This window comes from Calypte anna, chromosome 5A (genome assembly GCF_003957555.1).
Source record: "Calypte anna isolate BGI_N300 chromosome 5A, bCalAnn1_v1.p, whole genome shotgun sequence".
Lineage (NCBI taxonomy): Eukaryota > Metazoa > Chordata > Aves > Apodiformes > Trochilidae > Calypte > Calypte anna.
Window position 1 is genome coordinate 40,821,201 of NC_044251.1, and position 19,517 is coordinate 40,840,717.

At 43.3% G+C, this 19,517-nt stretch overlaps 1 protein-coding gene across 1 annotated transcript in view; it reads left to right on the plus strand.

The window, feature by feature from the left end:
- Positions 1-19,517, plus strand: part of DDHD1 (DDHD domain containing 1) — a 72,112-nt gene that overhangs the window by 20,656 nt on the left and 31,939 nt on the right. Inside the window, 2 exon segments of the mRNA XM_030452456.1 lie at positions 4,915-5,043; positions 6,860-7,007. Coding sequence (XP_030308316.1) covers positions 4,915-5,043; positions 6,860-7,007 — 277 coding nt within the window.

A 19,517-nucleotide genomic window follows, 5' to 3' on the forward strand; every position in this document is an offset into this window, starting at 1 on the left:
GTTAGATTTACATGCTGCAACTTCTTGAGCTGCATTCATGCCATTTCCTTCAAAAGAGAAGGAAAAAGCATCAGAAATCTTAGAAGGAAAAGTAGAAAGTAGAAGTGTTGTGGGTCTTGGAGAAAAGTAGAGCCTCTCAGTACCATGCAGTAATTATTATTGTTTGTGACTGTCATGAAAACTGTGAATGTTTGTTTCTCACACTCTTTGTATGTGGTTTGGCTTTTTCAATAAATTAAAAATAACCTTTTAGGTTCACAGCAGGCCTGGTAAAAGATCAATTATGTCAGAGAAGGAATGGAGGGTCTGTGCTACACAATGTTTTGCTTGCCATTTTTTTTTTTAATTAATGTGTGTATCTTTAATTTTATGTTGTAAATTATTTTTACTGCACCTTTTTGCCTGAGTACCAGAATGTAATGAGACTTTACACATAGGATCCAAAAAGGAGAAGCTGTACAGGAGGTGCCAGGAAACAGCTTTGAACTCTGCAGCTGTTGATGTTGTGCAAATCTGTTTCAGAAAGTGGGAGTAGATCTTAGAGGAGCCATTAGTGATTGCAGAAAGCTCAGAAGCACTTGTCACTTGGTCTTTCTCTGCCACTGCTATAGCAAGTAGTGATTATACTTTTCCTGACTTCAGTGATTGTGGAACACGACTTCTGAAAACTGCACCCTAGATTTCAAATGTAAATGCAGATGGTGGGTTTTAGAGTTAATCTTCATCCCATTTATTTCTTTAGCTCCTGGGGATACTGTGAATTATGAGGATTCATTTTGAATCATAGAATCATAGAATCCTAGGGGTTGGAAGGGACCTCGAAAGATCATCTAGTCCAACCCCCCCTGCCAGAGCAGGGCCACCTAGAGCACTTCGCATAGGAACGTGTCCAGGCGGGTTTTGAATGTCTCCAGTGAAGGAGACTCCACGACCCCCCTGGGCAGCCTGTTCCAGGGCTCTGTCACCCTTACAGGAAAAACATTTTTCCGGATATTCAACTTGAACCTCCTGTGCTCCAATTTACACCCATTACCCCTTGTCCTATCACTGGTCACCACTGAGAAGAGCCTAACTCCATCTCCCTGACACTCACCCCTTACATATTTGAAAACATTGATGAGGTCACCCCTCAGTCTCCTTTTCTCCAAACTAAAGAGACCCAGCTCCCTCAGCCTTTCCTCATAAGGGAGATGTTCCACTCCCTTCATCATCTTAGTAGCTCTGCGCTGGACTCTTTCAAGCACTTCCCTGTCCTTCTTGAACTGAGGGGCCCAGAACTGGACACAATACTCCAGGTGTGGCCTCACCAATGCAGAATAGAGGGGGAGGAGAACCTCTCTTGACCTACTAACCACACCCTTTCTAATGCACCCCAGGATGCCATTGGCCTTCTTGGCCACAAGGGCACATTGCTGGCTCATGGTCATCCTCTTGTCTACCAGGACCCCCAGGTCTCTTTCACCTACACTGCTCTCCAGCAGGTCAGCCCCCAACCTATACTGGGACATCGGGTTGTTCTTCCCCAAATGCAAAACTCTACACTTCCCCTTGTTGAACTTCATCATGTTTCTCTCTGCCCAACTCTCCAGCCTAAGTCTCTTGACTTCCTTGAATTTTATTTTTCTATAATTGGGTCCAAATGAAACTGCCTGAAACCAAACTGTTTAATAGTAAACTTTTTCCCCTACCTCCTATCACACATGGAGCTCAAGCCTGTTAAAGGGGACTAAGTGTAACTACTATCAGCAGCAGTAAGAAAGCACTTCTGCCTTTTATTTTTGTGATTGTAATTTAGAAATTATTTTGTATTTATTTTTCTTCCAAACCATGTTCAGATGTGGTAATGAATGTGCTTGAATTAAAAAATTAGGTGCTTGTATAACAAAAAGTGACACTGATGAAGTGAGAGGTGGTGAAGTGCAATATAAAAATGACAGCAATGTGAAGCAGCCCAGTTTAATTAAGAGCAATATCCTTTTTAAGGGCTTTGCATTTATTTTTTAAATAAAAAAAAATAAAGCTTAAACATCTACAGCTGTACCTGTAGAGGTCCATACCAGAATGTACATACCAGAACTTCAGTGTTGTTTAAAAAAAGGACAAGGCTGGGCCACATTATGCTCTCAGCTACTTGGATGATGTGGCAGGAGGTTGTGCAGAAACATAAGTGATTTGTTTTAAAATCTCTGAAAAAAAAAAAAAGGCAGAAAAGGTTTTCAGACAGTTTCTGCCTTCTCTGGTCTTTAGCCCTGACTGGTTGGAGGCAATACCAGCTCTCAGCAAGACAAGAGGGCAGGGTCTCAAGTTGTGCCAGGGGAGGTTTAGGTTGGAGATGAGAAAGAATTTCTTTCTGGAGAGGGTGATCAGGCATTGGAATGGGCTGCCCAGGGAAGTAGTGGATTCTCCGTGTCTGGAGATATTTCCAAAGAGCCTGGATGTGGCACTGAGTGCCATGGGCTGGGAACTGCAGTGGGAGTGGATCAAGGGTTGGACTTGATGATCTCTGAGGTCCCTTCCAACCCAGCCAATTCTATGATTCTGTGATTCTATGATGTTCTGGATCCTGGCACTTCCCTTAAAACTTCTGATATTTTGTGCTTGAAGGAAAACTGAGAAGCAAGAACAAACACATTTATTAACATATTTTTTATTGTTATTTTGGGTCAAAAGGGAGTGTATATAACCCATGTGCTGTAAAAAGATATCTGGGCTTGGATGCAATGTGTCAACAACTCAGAGAGGTAAATTAGTTTGGTGTCAAGAGATGAGGGATTAGGAAGCTACTGAAATTGTTTCATCTGGTGCTTGTGTTAGCAGTAGACCAATATATAAGTTGGATTTTTAATCTGCAGTTCCTCAGTGCTTGCAGGTCTTGTAGGAGATTTTGATGTGTCCTTCAACATAATCTGGTTTTGAGGAACACTCAAGAGTGTTCCTCACATAAGAGTTAGAGTTAGGGATTTGCTCTTCACAAGTGAGAACAAATCATGCAGGGTAGGGGAAATTCTGTATATTCTTCACATTAGAGAAGGTGAACTTGATTCCAGGAAGAGTTTGAGGATCTCTTCTTCCAGTGGAAATGAATAACTCAGCCATAGGTCTCTCCATCTCTTCCTCTGCATTCTTTGGACATGGAGCATATTGCTCTCCAAAGGATTCAAGCTTCCAACCCTCCTCTGTCAGCTTCCCCAGGAACACACTCTCAGAGGGATTTTACAGGCTGCAGATGGAACAGCTCTTGAAGACCTGCTAGACAATCCACAAAATTCTACACTGGTCATGGAATTGGAGATGGAGGAGACATCTGCAAGGAGGTCCCTTGCCACTCACCTCCATGCCTGCCCCAGGACATCAGTCTCTGGTTCATTGTCTCCAAGTCTGAAAGAGGAAATTTTGCTGGGATTTTCCTTTCCTTTTCCAGCTCCAAATTGAGATTTCTGGGCATGGACTCAAACCCTGGGCCTACAGAGGTGTTTATGAAAACATTTTCATTGAGTTCTCACTAGATTGCTTCTTGCTCTGGCTAGCCATGAACCTAAGGTGATGTTTCTGCTCTTCAAAGCCTGACTGATTTCCTTTCCTGTTCTTGTTCTGCCAGTGTAAAACAGCAATATAATTCCAGTTATTTTTTTGTGAATCCATTGTTTACAGTGGATATAAGGGGTAATCCTTTTCTAATCCCCTTGCTTCTTACAGACTTCATTTCATTTTTCATCAGACAATGTCAGGTCTATCTGCCTTGGCAAAGAAACAAAAACACTACAGGTGAAATGTCATGACGTGGAGCTTAACATGGGGCTGGTTTCTGCTGCAGCAGAGCTAAAATATGAAATCTATGTGAAATCTGAAATTCTTTCTCAGAATGTTTTGAGGGGAATATACAGAATTCATTTGAGTGGCTTCAAGGAGGGGACAGGTTCAAGCTCCACCTGTTACAGGAAAAAAAACCAACCCCAAAACAACCTCTCTGGGTGTTTTCCACTCTTTAGCAAGACTGATGATAGTTAAATGACACTTTTTTTTTTTTCTTTTTTTGTCACAGGGCTGTTGCTGTTAGCTCTCCATATGTTGTGTATCCCACGTTAGATGAGACCTAAGAAGCAGATTTCTAGACGTAGGTGAAATGAGAGTTCCAAATCAGACAGCTCCAAACTTTAGTGAGAGGCTCTGATTTGCATGATAACCTGCTGCTCCCTGACCATCAGGCACTGTGTCAGGGGGTTGGTCCTGGAGCCCAGTCAGTTCCAAATCTGGAAAACACCATAACTGCACAATAAAACCCCCACATAGAGCTCTTAGTGGTTTTTGAAAGAGCAGGCTTCTGTTCTGTGCCAGAAATTACTCATTCAGAGGTTTTTCTCACTGAACTGCATTTCCAGCTCCTAGATATTTCTGAAGGGATGGAAATGGAGTGGAGACTTCTAGTAATGGAGCCTTGAAAGCCTCTGGGTTGCTTTAGTGGACTCAGTCAAAACCAGGGATCTCTGTCTGGCACACAGGAGAGAGAAAATAGAGGTGAAATTAGGTTTTTCTAGCAAGAGTGCACAAGGCAGCCACCTGCTCATCCCACCAACTTGCAGTATTTCAAGATGCATTGCCCAGCCCAGCCCTCCCTGCTCTTTGTTTTCAGCTAAGGAAATATTTTTGGAAACCTACCATCCCTAAATAAGGTTGGGGAGGAGGAGAGTGATGAGAAATGTCCTCAGAGGTGGTCTCCAAACTGCTTCTTTTAATGCAATCCTAAATATAAAAACCTTTCCAAGGTAAGAAATAATACATATTTAGGTATATTGGAGCTCTAGATTTTAACTTATGTGTAAATGACTCTTCTCTCTCTGTGTTTGAAGAGGCTTTTTTTTTTTTCTCTCTCCCCTCTTACCCATCTAAATTAAATGTTGTTCCTTTTTGCTGCAGCTATTCATAGTCTAAAGTTGAGTCGCAACCATGTGGACTGGCACAGTGTGGATGAAGTTTATCTTTACAGTGATGCAACAACATCTAAAATTGCAAGAACTGTTACACAAAAGTTGGGCTTTTCCAAAGGTAATATTTTCTCAGAGTATGTAAAGACTCTTTTAACTACTTGGTATTTGAAGTTTAAGTTGAATGCTAAAAGGAGATTTCAAGTTTGAAGTTGAAATGGGTGATGAGCTCAATTTTCCCAGCTTTACAGGGCAGTACATGAGGGTCCTTAGGTTGTTGTATGTACCTGTAACTAGGCTAGAATATATTTTAATTACATATTTTATTATGATTATGAAACCTGTAACTAGGCTAGGACATATTTTAATTACATTTTATTATGATTATGAATGCAGCAGTTAGCATTGCATAATAAGTGTATGAATATAGGATGGTATCAGAGTCTAGCAGGTATAATGTAAGAATTATTTCCCTTTGCAGCCTTATCTTCCCAGCTGTGTACTTGCATGCTGTGATTCATTCCTTAAATACCTGATCAGACTTTTCCCTTTCACCACCTCTTGTTTTCAGTTCATTAAACAGATGGATGAACTGAGAGGAGGGCTGTAGTGTTCAGACAGAAATTGTTTCCAGTAGGAATCCAGGCTCATTTAAGCTCAAAAATATCAGTTAGAAAGCCAGCAAGGCTGAGGTGGGTGATCACAACCAAAAGGCAGATTATTGCCAACCTAGAAAACTGCAACTTGTCCTCTCTGTCGTGGTGCTCCTGTGCACTGCTGGACAACTACAAAACCAAGAATATTCACCTCTGTTTTGTGCCTTGTCTGAAGAGACAAGATCAGGTACTGGGTTTGGCTTTAATCTCCATGCCTCTGTTCTGTAATTAATGCCCTCTTACCCCACAGGGATCTTGGGTGGATACTTTATGTTTGCCAAGAACTAATACAATGCTTCAGTTCCTGAAGAAATGGAAGTATTCTGTATCCAGAACATGATTTACATAGTGTTAATAAATAATAACTAAGATCTGTCCTAAACAATTTTGGGGGGAAAAAATATCAAGTAGAAGCTCACTTTATAAACAAAACCTGTCCTGGTAAAAACTATCCTTAGTGGGTTTGTGCTGTTTTCCTTAAAAACAAACCAATGACTGGGTGATCCATGATGATCCTTTCCAACCTGGTATTCCATAATTGAACAATTCAGGTTTTGTGGTGGAAGATGCTGCTGCTACCCTCCCAGTGGCCAGCTGAAGGGGTTCCTTGAAGTGATGCTCAGCTAATACTTGTGCAAAGCTGTGATCTTCCCCATGGGACTGTCACTAGAGAGGAATGGAGACATCCTCTGCCAGTGGGTTCCTCCATCCATCTGCAGGGCCCCCAGGTTTGCCCTGGGTGGATGATTTTTGGTTTGGCCACTGAACTGGAGAACAAGTGGGGAAATCTGAGGTTGCAATTCAAGTTTTCCCCATCAAAATGAAAAGTTGTAAAGCTTTGCAACCAGCTGGGTCAGAAAAGGAATGAGGTTTTCCAGTTTTGTGGCCAGATCATTTCCATGATCCTTCCAGGCTGTGGGAGTAAAGTGGGGATGTAAATAAGTTCAATAATTGAGACACACAGAAGTAGGGTACTGGGCTGTGAAAGAGGATGGACAATTCTTCAACTGTTTTCTAGCTAAGTTGTTTTTCAGAACCTCTCTGAAATTAGTTGTCTTCCCAGTGGCTTTTTAATACATTGACCCATAGCATTAAAATCACCTGGTGGCTCAGATCTCTCTGGATTTAAAATTGCAGATATTTCAGAATACATGCTATACCTTTATGTATAATTGTATTTTCAAAATACTTTAATATACTGGTCTGAGACAAGTCAAGCTTCTGTCAACAAATGAGACCATTGCACTTCATAACTGATCTAGGATAATGTTTTTTCTGCAGCTTCAAGTAGTGGGACAAGGCTACATAGAGGCTATGTAGAAGAAGCTACGTTAGAAGATAAGCCACCCCAAACTAGTCACATTGTCTTTGTTGTGCATGGTATTGGGCAGAAAATGGACCAAGGAAGGATCATCAAAAATACAGCTATGTGAGTGCTTTGTAATATTTGCAGTACCTCCTCTAGCCTGACATTATAAATGCCAGCAGACCCTTTGCTTTTAAGCTGCATCTTCTCCTGTTTCCTTCTCCTCTTCCCCTGAGTCTTGAGTTTTTATATTGTGGTTGCTGCTTTCTGTGTTCATTTGGATGGGTGGGCTTAGGGAGAGCAGCTGCAAGGCAGAAGAGCAAAGATGTATTCAGCACTTGGGGGTTTCAGGGGACTGGCTTGGGAATTTCCAGCAGCTCTGGTCAGTAACTTTGCTGAGGGAGGGAGGAAATCTTTTCACTTGGTGAAAATGGGGGAGCCACAAAGATGATCTGAAGGCTGGAGCACCTCTCCTGTGAGGACAAGCTGAGAAATTTGGGGGTGTTGAGGCTGGAGAAGAGAAGGCTGCAATGGGGAGACCTTAGAGCACCTTCCAGTGCCTGAAGGGGCTCCAGGAAAGCTGGGGAGGGATTTGGGACAAGGGGCTGGAGGAATGGGATATGAGGGGGGGATGTTTTTCAAGTGGAAGAGGGGAGATTTAGGTTAGACATTAGGAAGAAATTCTTTAGTGTGAGGGTGGTGAGAGCCTGGAAAAGGTTGCCCAGGGAGGTTGGGGGTGCTTTCTGTGTTAGAAGAGAAACCACCCCAAACTAATCCCATTGTGTTTGTTGTGCATGGTGCTGGGTAGAAAATAAACTAAGGAAGGATCAGAAAAAAGAAACTGAAAGGTTGTGATGACAGGTTTGGGGGGGGCAAGATGGTGTTAAGGAATGCTTCATTAGCTGAGAGGCATTAATTACAGTTCTGGAGTGCACAGATGGTTGAATATGTGTGTCATTATTCCATCAAAACTGACAGAAATAGTGACACAGCCAGTGATTCCTGCAAAAACGTGTTTAAAGCTGGGACTGCTGCTTTCCTGGCAAGAGCTTTGTGAACTTCCAGTTAAACCCAGTATGGCAACATAGGCCAGGGCTCAGATACCATCATCATGCTGTGTCCCATCAGGCTCCCAGGTTCCTCTGGCTCACTGTTCCACTCCAGCATCCTCTGGTGTGGGAGAACAGACCTCTTGTTTCTGCTGCTCTGTCATTTGTCACCTCAAAGCAGAAACCCTCTGCTCCCCACTCCCCTTCTTTGGGCACCTCACTGCTCTTTTAGTTGGGTTGAGGGCAAGCAATGGAAACCAAAGAGAAAAAGGATGCCCAGACCTTGAGAAAAAGGTGAAATTAGTCACCAAAAATACATGTAAAAACTTATATATTTGTAGGAGGAAATTACTCTGGAAATGCAAATACCCTAAATAGAAGTTGCTCTTTTAACAGCCTTGAGGAATAAATCTTCCACCACAGAATCATTTATTTTCCTCCTTTTTCTTTCTCTTTGTATCCCATTTTCCATAGAACACATGTACAGGGGCTATATGAGTGGATTCATTTCAGCTCATGGTGCACAGGCATTCATTTGATAAGAAGTCCTGCTTTAACTGGCACCACATTATGGGAAATCTTTCAGATAAAAGGGAAACAAGACTTTTTGTGCTTCAGTAAATCTTGCTTATATCCTCAAGGAATATCAGGCAGTATTGCACAGACTTTTAAAATGCTAATTATTTGCATAAATAATGTATTCTGTATGAAATCTGCAAATGAAAGCATCATTTTAGATTGAAGTCCTTTTTTTTTTTTTTTTTGGGTGGTTTTTTGGTTTTGGTTTGGTTTTTTACAACTTAACACTTCTCAGTGAGGAAGATCCCATATGTTCTAGGATGAGATTTTAGAAGAAATGTCTGGCAGGCCAGCACAGTGGCAGCTCTCACAAGCCATACCAGCACTTTCTGTTAGCACTTTCATCTATGATATGTGCATGTGATTTTTGTTTTATTATTACATTCTTTTGCATTAGGGACACAGGGAGGTGAAAGCCTTTTGAAGAATAAGGTGGGTAAGGAGCAGTAGCTTTTACTGTTCACACTTTAAAATAGAAGCTAAAGGAAAAAGACCTCAGTGTTGTTTTTCTTTTAAATCCATGCACCTGTAGGTGCAGCCACACTACATCTGTAACTTAAGCCTTTCAACCATCCACAAAAAAAAGAAATAAATCTTTTTCTCAGTTTACCTTTGGTATATACATTTATTGCTATTTCTTTTTGGGTTTGTTCTGCCTTGGCATAAATATTTTGTATTTATTTCAACCTCTGTGAGAGAGCAACACTATAGGGTATAGAATGTACCCTCAGCAAGTTTGCTGATGACACTAAGCTGGGAGGAGTGGCTGACACACCAGAAGGCTGTGCTGCCATTCAGAGAGACTTGGACAGGCTGGAGAGTTGGGCAGGGAGAAACATGATGAAATTCAACAAGGGGAAGTGTAGAGTTTTGCATTTGGGGAAGAACAACACGATGTCCCAGTATAGGTTGGGGGCTGACCTGCTGGAGAGCAGTGTAGGTGAAAGAGACCTGGGGGTCCTGGTAGAGAAGAGGATGACCATGAGCCAGCAATGTGCCCTTGTGGCCAAGAAGGCCAATGGCATCCTGGGGTGCATTAGAAAGGGTGTGGTTAGTAGGTCAAGAGAGGTTCTCCTCCCCCTCTATTCTGCATTGGTGAGGCCGCACCTGGAGTATTGTGTCCAGTTCTGGGCCCCTCAGTTCAAGAAGGACAGGGAAGTGCTTGAAAGAGTCCAGCGCAGAGCTACTAAGATGAGTAAGGGAGTGGAACATCTCCCTTATGAGGAAAGGCTGAGGGAGCTGGGTCTCTTTAGTTTGGAGAAAAGGAGACTGAGGGGTGACCTCATCAATGTTTTCAAATATGTAAGGGGTGAGTGTCAGGGAGATGGAGTTAGGCTTTTCTCAGTGATTACCAGTGATAGGACAAGGGGTAATGGGTGTAAATTGGAGCACAGGAGGTTCAAGTTGAATATCCGGAAAAATTTTTTTCCTGTAAGGGTGACAGAGCCCTGGAACAGGCTGCCCAGGGGGGTCGTGGAGTCTCCTTCACTGGAGACATTCAAAACCCGCCTGGACACGTTCCTATGCGATGTACTCTAGGTGGCCCTGCTCTGGCAGGGGGGGTTGGACTAGATGATCTTTCGAGGTCCCTTCCAACCCCTAGGATTCTGTGATTCTGTGAACACTTCAGCTCATAGCACAAAAACCTCACCTCACTTACACAAGTAGTCCTAAAAGAAATAAAAGAGAAAGAAAAGGGCAGAAATAGATGTTATAACCCAGACATGGAATACTCTGTAACCCAGGCCAGTCAGAGACCCTACCAGAGCCCATTTGGTGTGCTCTGTCCTCTGGTTACCCCTGGATAAGAAATGGATTTCAGCTGATGTGATGCATCTGCATCATTAGGCAGATCCTGTTGGTTACAGAGGTGGAAACAGAACTCTGCTTCCAGGGTAATTGAAAATTATATGCACTCATTTCATTAAGGAATGGAGTTGAGTCTCATCATTACTATGGTCAGATGCTGTGGTCACAGGGAGCCCTGTAAGTAGCTAAATGGAAAAAGTCCATTTTCTGGAGGCTTGAATGAACAAATCTTTGGTAAATGTGCCATGGTTTTGTTTCTACCCAGTGTAGTTAAACACATTTATTATCTAAATGTAGCTGGGCAGCTGGTACAACAAGCTGCTCCTGTCAGTGCTGATCCTAACTGCACAATTCCTTGTCTGGGAAGAGACATTCCCACCTCCAGGCTGGAGCAGTGATTCAGCTCATCTGATGTGAGGGGAATAATGAGCTGGGAGCCTCCTCAGCAGCAGAGGGATGGAAGCAAGAACAGTTTATTCCCTGGTTTTAAGTAATGTAAACAAAGATAGAGCATACTCTACTTAATTAGAAAGGGTTTTTTAATTGCTATCAGGTGCAGCATCCTGACATTTCTGTGTTTCTTACAAGGTAAAATGTTAAAAAATAATTTTTGAGGTATCTTTTTTTATTTTACTGCATGCACTTTCATGTTGTTATTGGGAATATTTTGTCACAGAAGCCTCATCTCCAATTCTGTTGAACTTCCAGGTTGAGGGAGGTCCTTATGCATATTAAATAGACTTAACCAGAGAATAACAGAAAGGATTGGCTTAGAAGGGATCTTCCAAATCACTTCCAACCCCCCTGCATGGGCAGGGACACCTCCCACTAGACCAGCTTGCTCCAAGCCCCATCCAGCCTGGCCTTCAACACTTGAGCTTCTTTTTCTATGCATGTTTTCAATCTCCTTTAAAAAAAAACCAAACCCAAAACCAGGTGTCTTACCTGACTTAAAAGGTCAGATTTTTAGGCTGACCCCCTCAAGTTCATCATCTCCTGTGCTTGAAAACAGAATGAAGTGTTTAAAAAACTGCTGTAATGCTGTGACACTTCTTGGCTGCTCCTACCCTGAAGCTGGGATCTGTTTGCCTGAATCTCCTGTGTTGAATCACAAAATTCTATTTGCTTGTCCTGCTGCTCGTGGCACAAAAATTGCTGTCTCCAGAAGCAACATCATCTGGGTATTCCATAATCACCAATTACATTTTTATTGCAGGTCCCATTAGAAAGTATTTTAATTGTGGATTATCATTAGCATAATTACTTCAGGACAGTTATTTGGGTACATTTCCAGTGCAAGCAAACCCTTACAGAGTGAAGAGCCTCTCAGAGACCTCTCAGTAGGTGAAATATGTGCTGCTGGAATCCTAAACCAAGATTTCCTGTAAAATTTCCTGTCATTTTTAGCTTTTTCAGATATTTGGTAGTTTGGGTTATTTTCCATTTTAAAGCTTGCATTGCATTAAGTACATATCATGTGCTTGTTTTCCATTCTTCAGTGCTGGTAATAATTCTGAAATTAAATATCCAAGTGATAAAAATTGTCTTACAGGGTTCAAATTGAGCTTGTCTTGCAAGCTGAATGAGAAGTTCAGCCCAAGATGTAAAAGGGGATACTTAGGGCATGAAATACTTTGATAAGAGCCCATTTTGGGTATATTTATTAATTATCTAACACATGACAGCATATTGGATGGAAGCTTTAACAGCTTGTCTAGGACTTGCTGGCATCTCTAGACTTGTTCTTGCTCCTGTTCTCATCCTCCCCCTTACTTCTGCCCACCTTTCCCAGCACCACAGTCTCAGATCCCTGCAGATGGTCCAAAAAACTGGAATCCCATCTGGAAAATGGGAATGAGCAACAAACAGGCAGGGGGTGACAACAGGAAGATGCCAATCCCTCATCTGCTCTATGCCAGAGCCAGCACCTCCCCTAAGGACAATCTGGCTGGAAAGCAGTCCTGGGTTTGGAGGCACCTGGATGGGTTTGGAGCACCTGGATCTCTGCAAGCTGGTCTCAGGGATCCTGTAATCAACCAACCAAGCAGCTTCAGTCCCTTTGCTCATGCAGGGCACCATTATTCTTGCAAAGGATGAAGCCTGAGTCACCACCGGGCTTTACTTGGGTTACATCCTAGAATTTCAATCTTTCTTCAGAAGTGAGTCTGCCTGTGTCCTAGAGCTGCAACCTTAATGGGTTCTGGTCTGAGAGCAGATGGATCCCTGGAGAGAAGTGGCAGGAGGTTGCCTCTGTGCTCAGCCCTGGGGAGGCCACAGCTTGAGTCCTGTGTCCAGTTCTGGGCCCCTCAGCTCAGGAAGGAGATTGAGGTGCTGGAGCAGGTCCAGAGAAGAGCAAGGAGGCTGTGAAGGGATCCAGCATAAGTCCTGTGAGGAAAGGCTGAGGGAGCTGGGGTGTTGAGGCTGGAGAAGAGGAGGCTCAGGGGAGACCTCATCACTCTCTGCAACTCCCTGAAAGGAGGTTGGAGCCAGGGGGGGGTTGGGCTCTTTTCCCAGGCAACTCTCAGCAAGACAAGAGGGCAGGGTCTCAAGTTGTGCCAGGGGAGGTTTAGGTTGGAGATGAGAAAGAATTTCTTTCTGGAGAGGGTGATCAGGCATTGGAATGGGCTGCCCAGGGAAGTAGTGGATTCTCCGTGTCTGGAGATCTTTCCAAAGAGCCTGGATGTGGCACTGAGTGCCATGGGCTGGGAACTGCAGTGGGAGTGGATCAAGGGTTGGACTTGATGATCTCTGAGGTCCCTTCCAACCCAGCCAGTTCTGTGATTCTATGACTGGTGTCTTGCAGGTGCTCTTTGAAATCTGCCTGGAGTAAGATTTGTTTGTATCTCTGTGGTGCAGCCACACTTTTGCAAGCAGTTTCCTTTTCATTTCCCCTGGCTTGAGCAGATTTTATTCCTCATGCTCTCTACTCTCACTTTGTCTTCCCAAACTGAAGCCAGCCCTGCATTTCCTCTCTAACTCCTGGTATTATTGCCTCAAAAAGGCAATGAGTGCTCTCTTCCATCTGAGGGAGCTCCAGAGTGCTGAAAGCAGCTTGGGAATGGTTTAGAGCATCATTTACCTGTTGCAAGGCAAAATAAACAGGAATGGAGCCACACAGTTTTGCAGCAGGGGTTTAGGTTTTCTTGTGGGGACATCCCATTGCCCTGTTAGAGTTCAGAATAAAATTGGCTGCTGTAATGCATTTCAAATTAAAGACCATTCCCTCTTTCTTGGCTGTGGACCAAGATTGAAGAGAGTCTGCAAAGATGACTTGGGTGTAAAATAAGTAATGTCTTCAAGCTTCCAGGCATTTTTGCTCTGTTACCAGTTATTAAGGTCATTTTATAAAATTAGAGTAGTAGTTGAAGCTGATTTCTTTGCAGCTCTTCAGGTTTTAATGTGGTATTTGTGAATGCTCCATGAAAGTAAAATCAGTAATGTAACACAGCAGTAATCATACATATGCTAATATATCTCTGGAATATTTTTGTTTAATCAAGTATGGATGCCTGTGAAAATACCATTTTATTACTTATTATTTTAATCAGAGAAAAGCAGCCAAGCACCTATTGCCTATAGTGAGTTTCAAAGTGTCTATTTTCATAGAATCATAGAATCATAGAATCCTTGGGGTTGGAAGGGACCTCGAAAGATCATCTAGTCCAACCCCCCCTGCCAGAGCAGGGCCACCTAGAGCACTTCGCATAGGAACGTGTCCAGGCGGGTTTTGAATGTCTCCAGTGAAGGAGACTCCACGACCCCCCTGGGCAGCCTGTTCCAGGGCTCTGTCACCCTTACAGGAAAAAAATTCCCTCGAATATTCAACTTGAACCTCCTGTGCTCCAATTTACACCCATTACCCCTTGTCCTATCACTGGTCACCACTGAGAAGAGCCTAACTCCATCTCCCTGACACTCACCCCTTACGTATTTGAAAACATTGATGAGGTCACCCCTCAGTCTCCTTTTCTCCAAACTAAAGAGACCCAGCTCCCTCAGCCTTTCCTCATAAGGGAGATGTTCCACTCCCTTAATCATCTTAGTAGCTCTGCGCTGGACTCTTTCAAGCACTTCCCTGTCCTTCTTGAACTGAGGGGCCCAGAACTGGACACAATACTCCAGGTGTGGCCTCACCAATGCAGAATAGAGGGGGAGGAGAACCTCTCTTGACCTACTAACCACACCCTTTCTAATGCACCCCAGGATGCCATTGGCCTTCTTGGCCACAAGGGCACATTGCTGGCTCATGGTCATCCTCTTGTCTACCAGGACCCCCAGGTCTCTTTCACCTACACTGCTCTCCAGCAGGTCAGCCCCCAACCTATACTGGGACATCGTGTTGTTCTTCCCCAAATGCAAAACTCTACACTTCCCCTTGTTGAATTTCATCATGTTTCTCTCTGCCCAACTCTCCAGCCTGTCTAAGTCTCTCTGAATGGCAGCACAGCCTTCTGGTGTGTCAGCCACTCCTCCCAGCTTAGTGTCATCAGCAAACTTGCTGAGGGTACATTCTATACCCTCATCCAAGTCGTTGATGAAGATATTGAACAACACCCATTACTTTTTACATGGAAAGCAGCAGTGCATCAAAATGCTTTCTAAGGTGTGCATTGCACCTACACCTGTGTGTTTGGGGGTTTTTTCCCTTAGAAAAATACTAAATTTGAGTTGTTACATCTGTTTTGATGTATAGGTTTAAATCAGTGCTGCTCTGGGGTCAGTATTTCAACATCCATTTGTACTGGAAAGAAGTCTCTGCCTGTTCAAATGGGGATTTATTACTTCAGTTGGTGTTACTTCAGGAAGAGAGTAGATGCCCTTGCCATCTAATAAAATAACTCAAAATATTTATTGTAAAAAAGCCAGGAAGGGGAAAAAAAAAAAGACTTTCTAGCAGAACAGATAGCTAGGTCTAGGTATAGCAGGTTTATATTCTGGGGGTTTGCTTGTGTGCACAACCAGGTTGCTTGGCAGTTACAGCACAGGTTTTATGACTATTTATATTATAAAATTGCTGCTTAAAATCAGTGCCACTCACTGCAAAGGAGCTGAGTGTCACTGGGAGTGGTTCTGCTGCTGTGTCTTCATGCCTCCCTGGTTCTTGTCACCAGGAGACTGGGTCGATGTTGCTGCTGTAAAGTAATAAGAAAGAGAATAATTGCACCTCTGATGGTATTTGGAGAGTAACAGTGAACTGGATTACCTCAAAATACAATGGAAAGGGGAAAAAAATGTTTTTATAACTGCATAGTTTGCAAACTGGGGAAAAAAAAAGTAATTTGTAGTATCACAGGTAGGAGCACACTTGAAAAAGTGAGAAATGCAATTGGTGCACACATGATTTGACACCAGTGAAGCAGCAGATAACAAAAACTTGTTTCAACAGAGCTTTTGTGCACTCCTCCCAGAATGTATTTTGCATGGCACAAGGAAGATGCACAGAATTTTGTGGGTTTTTTCATGCACCCAAATGCTTTTGAATGTTTGTCTGTGATCCATCCTAGCAGCAGTTTGGGACTGTCCTGCTGGCCCACGGCCAATCTCAGCTGACGTGTGGGGGAACCCTCCAGATCCAAGTAAAATTAGGTTTTGCATTTCAGAAAACTTTGGTTAAGGACACAAAGCTGGCACAGCTTTTTAGAGGGAGACTTGAAGCTTTCCCACAAGCTTTGGCAGAATCACTTGGCAGCAGCTTTTTCTGAACTCAGACATCTAGTTTTAGAAAGGAGATTTTTAGTTAAAAGGTCTCTGTTTCAGTTTGTGAGTAACTCCAAGTGAGACCTGGACCCTTTTCAGCAGGAACAAACCCTGTGGCTGTCACATTTGGAGACAGGGATGTCAGTAGCTCCAATAGTTTTTTCCTCATCATTTTTAGAGCTGCTACTGAGGTGTAAGTAGTTTGGATGGATTTTTCTGCACTATTAGAATCAAGTTGCTTGCTGGTTCCTACTCTTAAAAGAATTGTGTAGAATTCTGTACTTTATTCATAACAACAGTTCAATGCTTTTACTCCTTTGAAGCCTGGAAGTTTTTGTTTGCTGCTTGGCTGGTTTCCTGCTAAATTTTAAAGTTCATTTTAGCTGGCCACAGTCCTTCTTCATGCAGGGAAAGTTAAACTGGTTTGACAATAACCAAAGAACTGTTAGTATTTCCAAATGATATTCATAGAATCATAGAATTGGCTGGGTTGGAAGGGACCTCAGAGATCATCAAGTCCAACCCTTGATCCACTCCCACTGCAGTTCCCAGCCCATGGCACTCAGTGCCACATCCAGGCTCTTTGGAAAGATCTCCAGACACAGAGAATCCACTACTTCCCTGGGCAGCCCATTCCAATGCCTGATCACCCTCTCCAGAAAGAAATTCTTTCTCATCTCCAACCTAAACCTCCCCTGGCACAACTTGAGACCCTGCCCTCTTGTCTTGCTGAGAGTTGCCTGGGAAAAGAGCCCAACCCCCCCCTGGCTCCAACCTCCTTTCAGGGAGTTGTAGAGAGTGATGAGGTCTCCCCTGAGCCTCCTCTTCTCCAGCCTCAACACCCCCAGCTCCCTCAGCCCTTCCTCACAGGAATTCTGCTGGATCCCTTCACAGCCTCCTTGCTCTTCTCTGGACCTGCTCCAGCACCTCAATCTCCTTCCTGAGCTGAGGGGCCCAGAACTGGACACAGGACTCAAGCTGTGGCCTCCCCAGGGCTGAGCACAGGGGCAGAATCCCTTCCCTGGACCTGCTGGCCACACTGTTCCTGAGCCAGCCCAGGATGCCATTGGCCTTCTTGGCCACCTGGGCACACTGCTGGCTCATGTTCAGCTTCCTGGCAATCCAGACTCCCAGGTCCCTTTCTGCCACTCTGTGCCCAGCCTGGAGCTCCCCATGGGGTTGTTGTGGCCAAAGTGCAGGACCCGGCACTTGGAATGTTGAACCTCATCCCATTGGAATCAGCCCAACTCTCCAGTCTGTCCAGGTCCCTCTGCAGAGCCCTCCTGCCTTCCAGCTGATCCGCACTCCCCCCCAGCTTGGTGTCATCTGCGAATTTGCTGATGATGGACTCAATCCCCTCATCTAAATCATCAATGAAGATATTGAACAGCACTGGGCCCAACACTGATCCCTGGGGGACACCACAGCCGCCATTTTGATGCAGCCCCGTTCAGCACCACTCTCTGGGCCCGGCCCTCCAGCCAGTTCCTAACCCAGCACCGGGTGCTCCTGTCCAAGCTGCAGAATTAATTTAGTTTTTAGGTCCCTCCATTTCCTTGTGCTAATAATCATCTGATTTTGCATAGACAAGTATGTTTCTGTCTTGTTTTGGTTACTCAGGGGCTCCAGGAATGTTAAGGTATTTATCTGCTTGATAATCTTGAAATTCTGTGTGGCTGAAGTTGGGTTCTCAAATAATTGTGTCATTAGAAGCATGTTGTGTGGGCTGGGTTGTTCTGTGCTTTGCAAGGCTGGGGCAGTTCAGACCTTAAATTAACCCTGATTTAAGCAAATCCACTTGCTGATTTTTTTTTTTTCTCATCATGAGAAGGACATTCAGCTTAACTTAAATTTTTGCCATTTTATTAGATTAGAAACCAGGAGATGAGAAGTGGAAGCAAACCAGGCTTCAAAAATAGAGATGCTGATTAGCTGCATTTCTTGGCTATTTGGTCAGGCCATCAGTAAGTTCTTTGGAGGAAAGGGGGTAAAGGATGCTCCCCTTTTCCCCATTTTCCATCCCTTTCTTATATATATATATTTATATATTCCAGAAATCATTTATATATTCAAGTGCCTCAGGGGGTTAAATTTATTTGGAGTGGCAGAAGTACAGCTGGGAGATGAATGTCATCATGTCATAGCAGAAAGCATTAAAAGGGGGTTGCTTTAAACATGGAGGGAAAAAAAGAACAGCTTGAAACTCTGGGGCTTTGCCTTCAAAATTAAAACCCCTCTGATGCTTGGAACTGGGAACCAGCAGCTAGAAACTCAGCACTGCTCCCCTCCAGTCAGATTTAGTCCTCCAAAATTCCATTACCATTGAGATCTGAGATTAGTGTCAAGGAAAATATAACTGTCCCAGTTTGGTTGCTGAATGTGTTTGATAGAACACGTGGATATTTCACTGTCTTGAGTTCTTGAGTAATTTTGTGCTGGTTTTCACCTTTTGCTGATCAGTCTTTCACCCAATGCCAGTAAAGGAGCATTTTTGAAAGAATCTAACATGCCACTACTCCCCTTCTCCCCCAGACAACAGAGAGGATCAGATATACTTTGATTTTTAGGTCTTTGATGTTTCCTGCATCCCTTGAGGGAGGTGCCTTCATGTTTGTGGTCAGATCTGCTTTAAAAAGGATTTAAAAGTGTTTTAAAAGGACAATCAACCTGCCCACCTGCTACTACAAGTTGCAACACCAATGAGTAATTCTACTTCTCACTCGGAGACCTCTCAAACCTTCCCATTTGAGATGCAAGATTAAAGCAAAGCTCTGACTTTTCAAGTAATATTTTTAATAATTGTCTTTGTTGTTTAAAAGCACTAAATTGTCTTCCTTACATACTGGCCTGAATAGTTGATTTCAGAGGATTCAAGATTTCAAGGCAGTGGTAAAATTCTTAATCTTCAGTCACATTCTACCCCAAACTCACCAGATTTAGAGGTATCTTTCAGCTGAATTTAGGTGATTTACATTAAGCCCATACTATAACACATTTACAGCTTTTAAAACTCTTTCTTTTGGGCATGTAGTGCACCAAATTTTTCATTTAATAAGAATTTCAGCACTTTATAACAAAAGTTGATTTCAGAAGATTCAAGATTTCAAGGCAGTGGTAAAATTCTTAATCTTCAGTCACATTCTACCCCAAACTCACCAGATTTGGAGGTATCTTTCAGCTGAATTTAGGTGATTTACATTAAGCCCATACTAAAACACATTTACAGCTTTTTAAACTCTTTCTGTTGAGCATGTAGTGCACCAAATTTTTCATTTAATAAGAATTTCAGCACTTTATAACAAAAGCATGAGGTGGGGTCATTACCTCTGTTAGTAAGCACATATTGCTATGCCTGAACAGTAGAAATGTGAGAAATGTGTTCACAGAATCATAGAATCCTTGGGGTTGGAAGGGACCTCAAAAGATCATCTAGTCCAACCCCCCCTGCCAGAGCAGGGCCACCTAGAGCACTTCGCATAGGAACGTGTCCAGGCGGGTT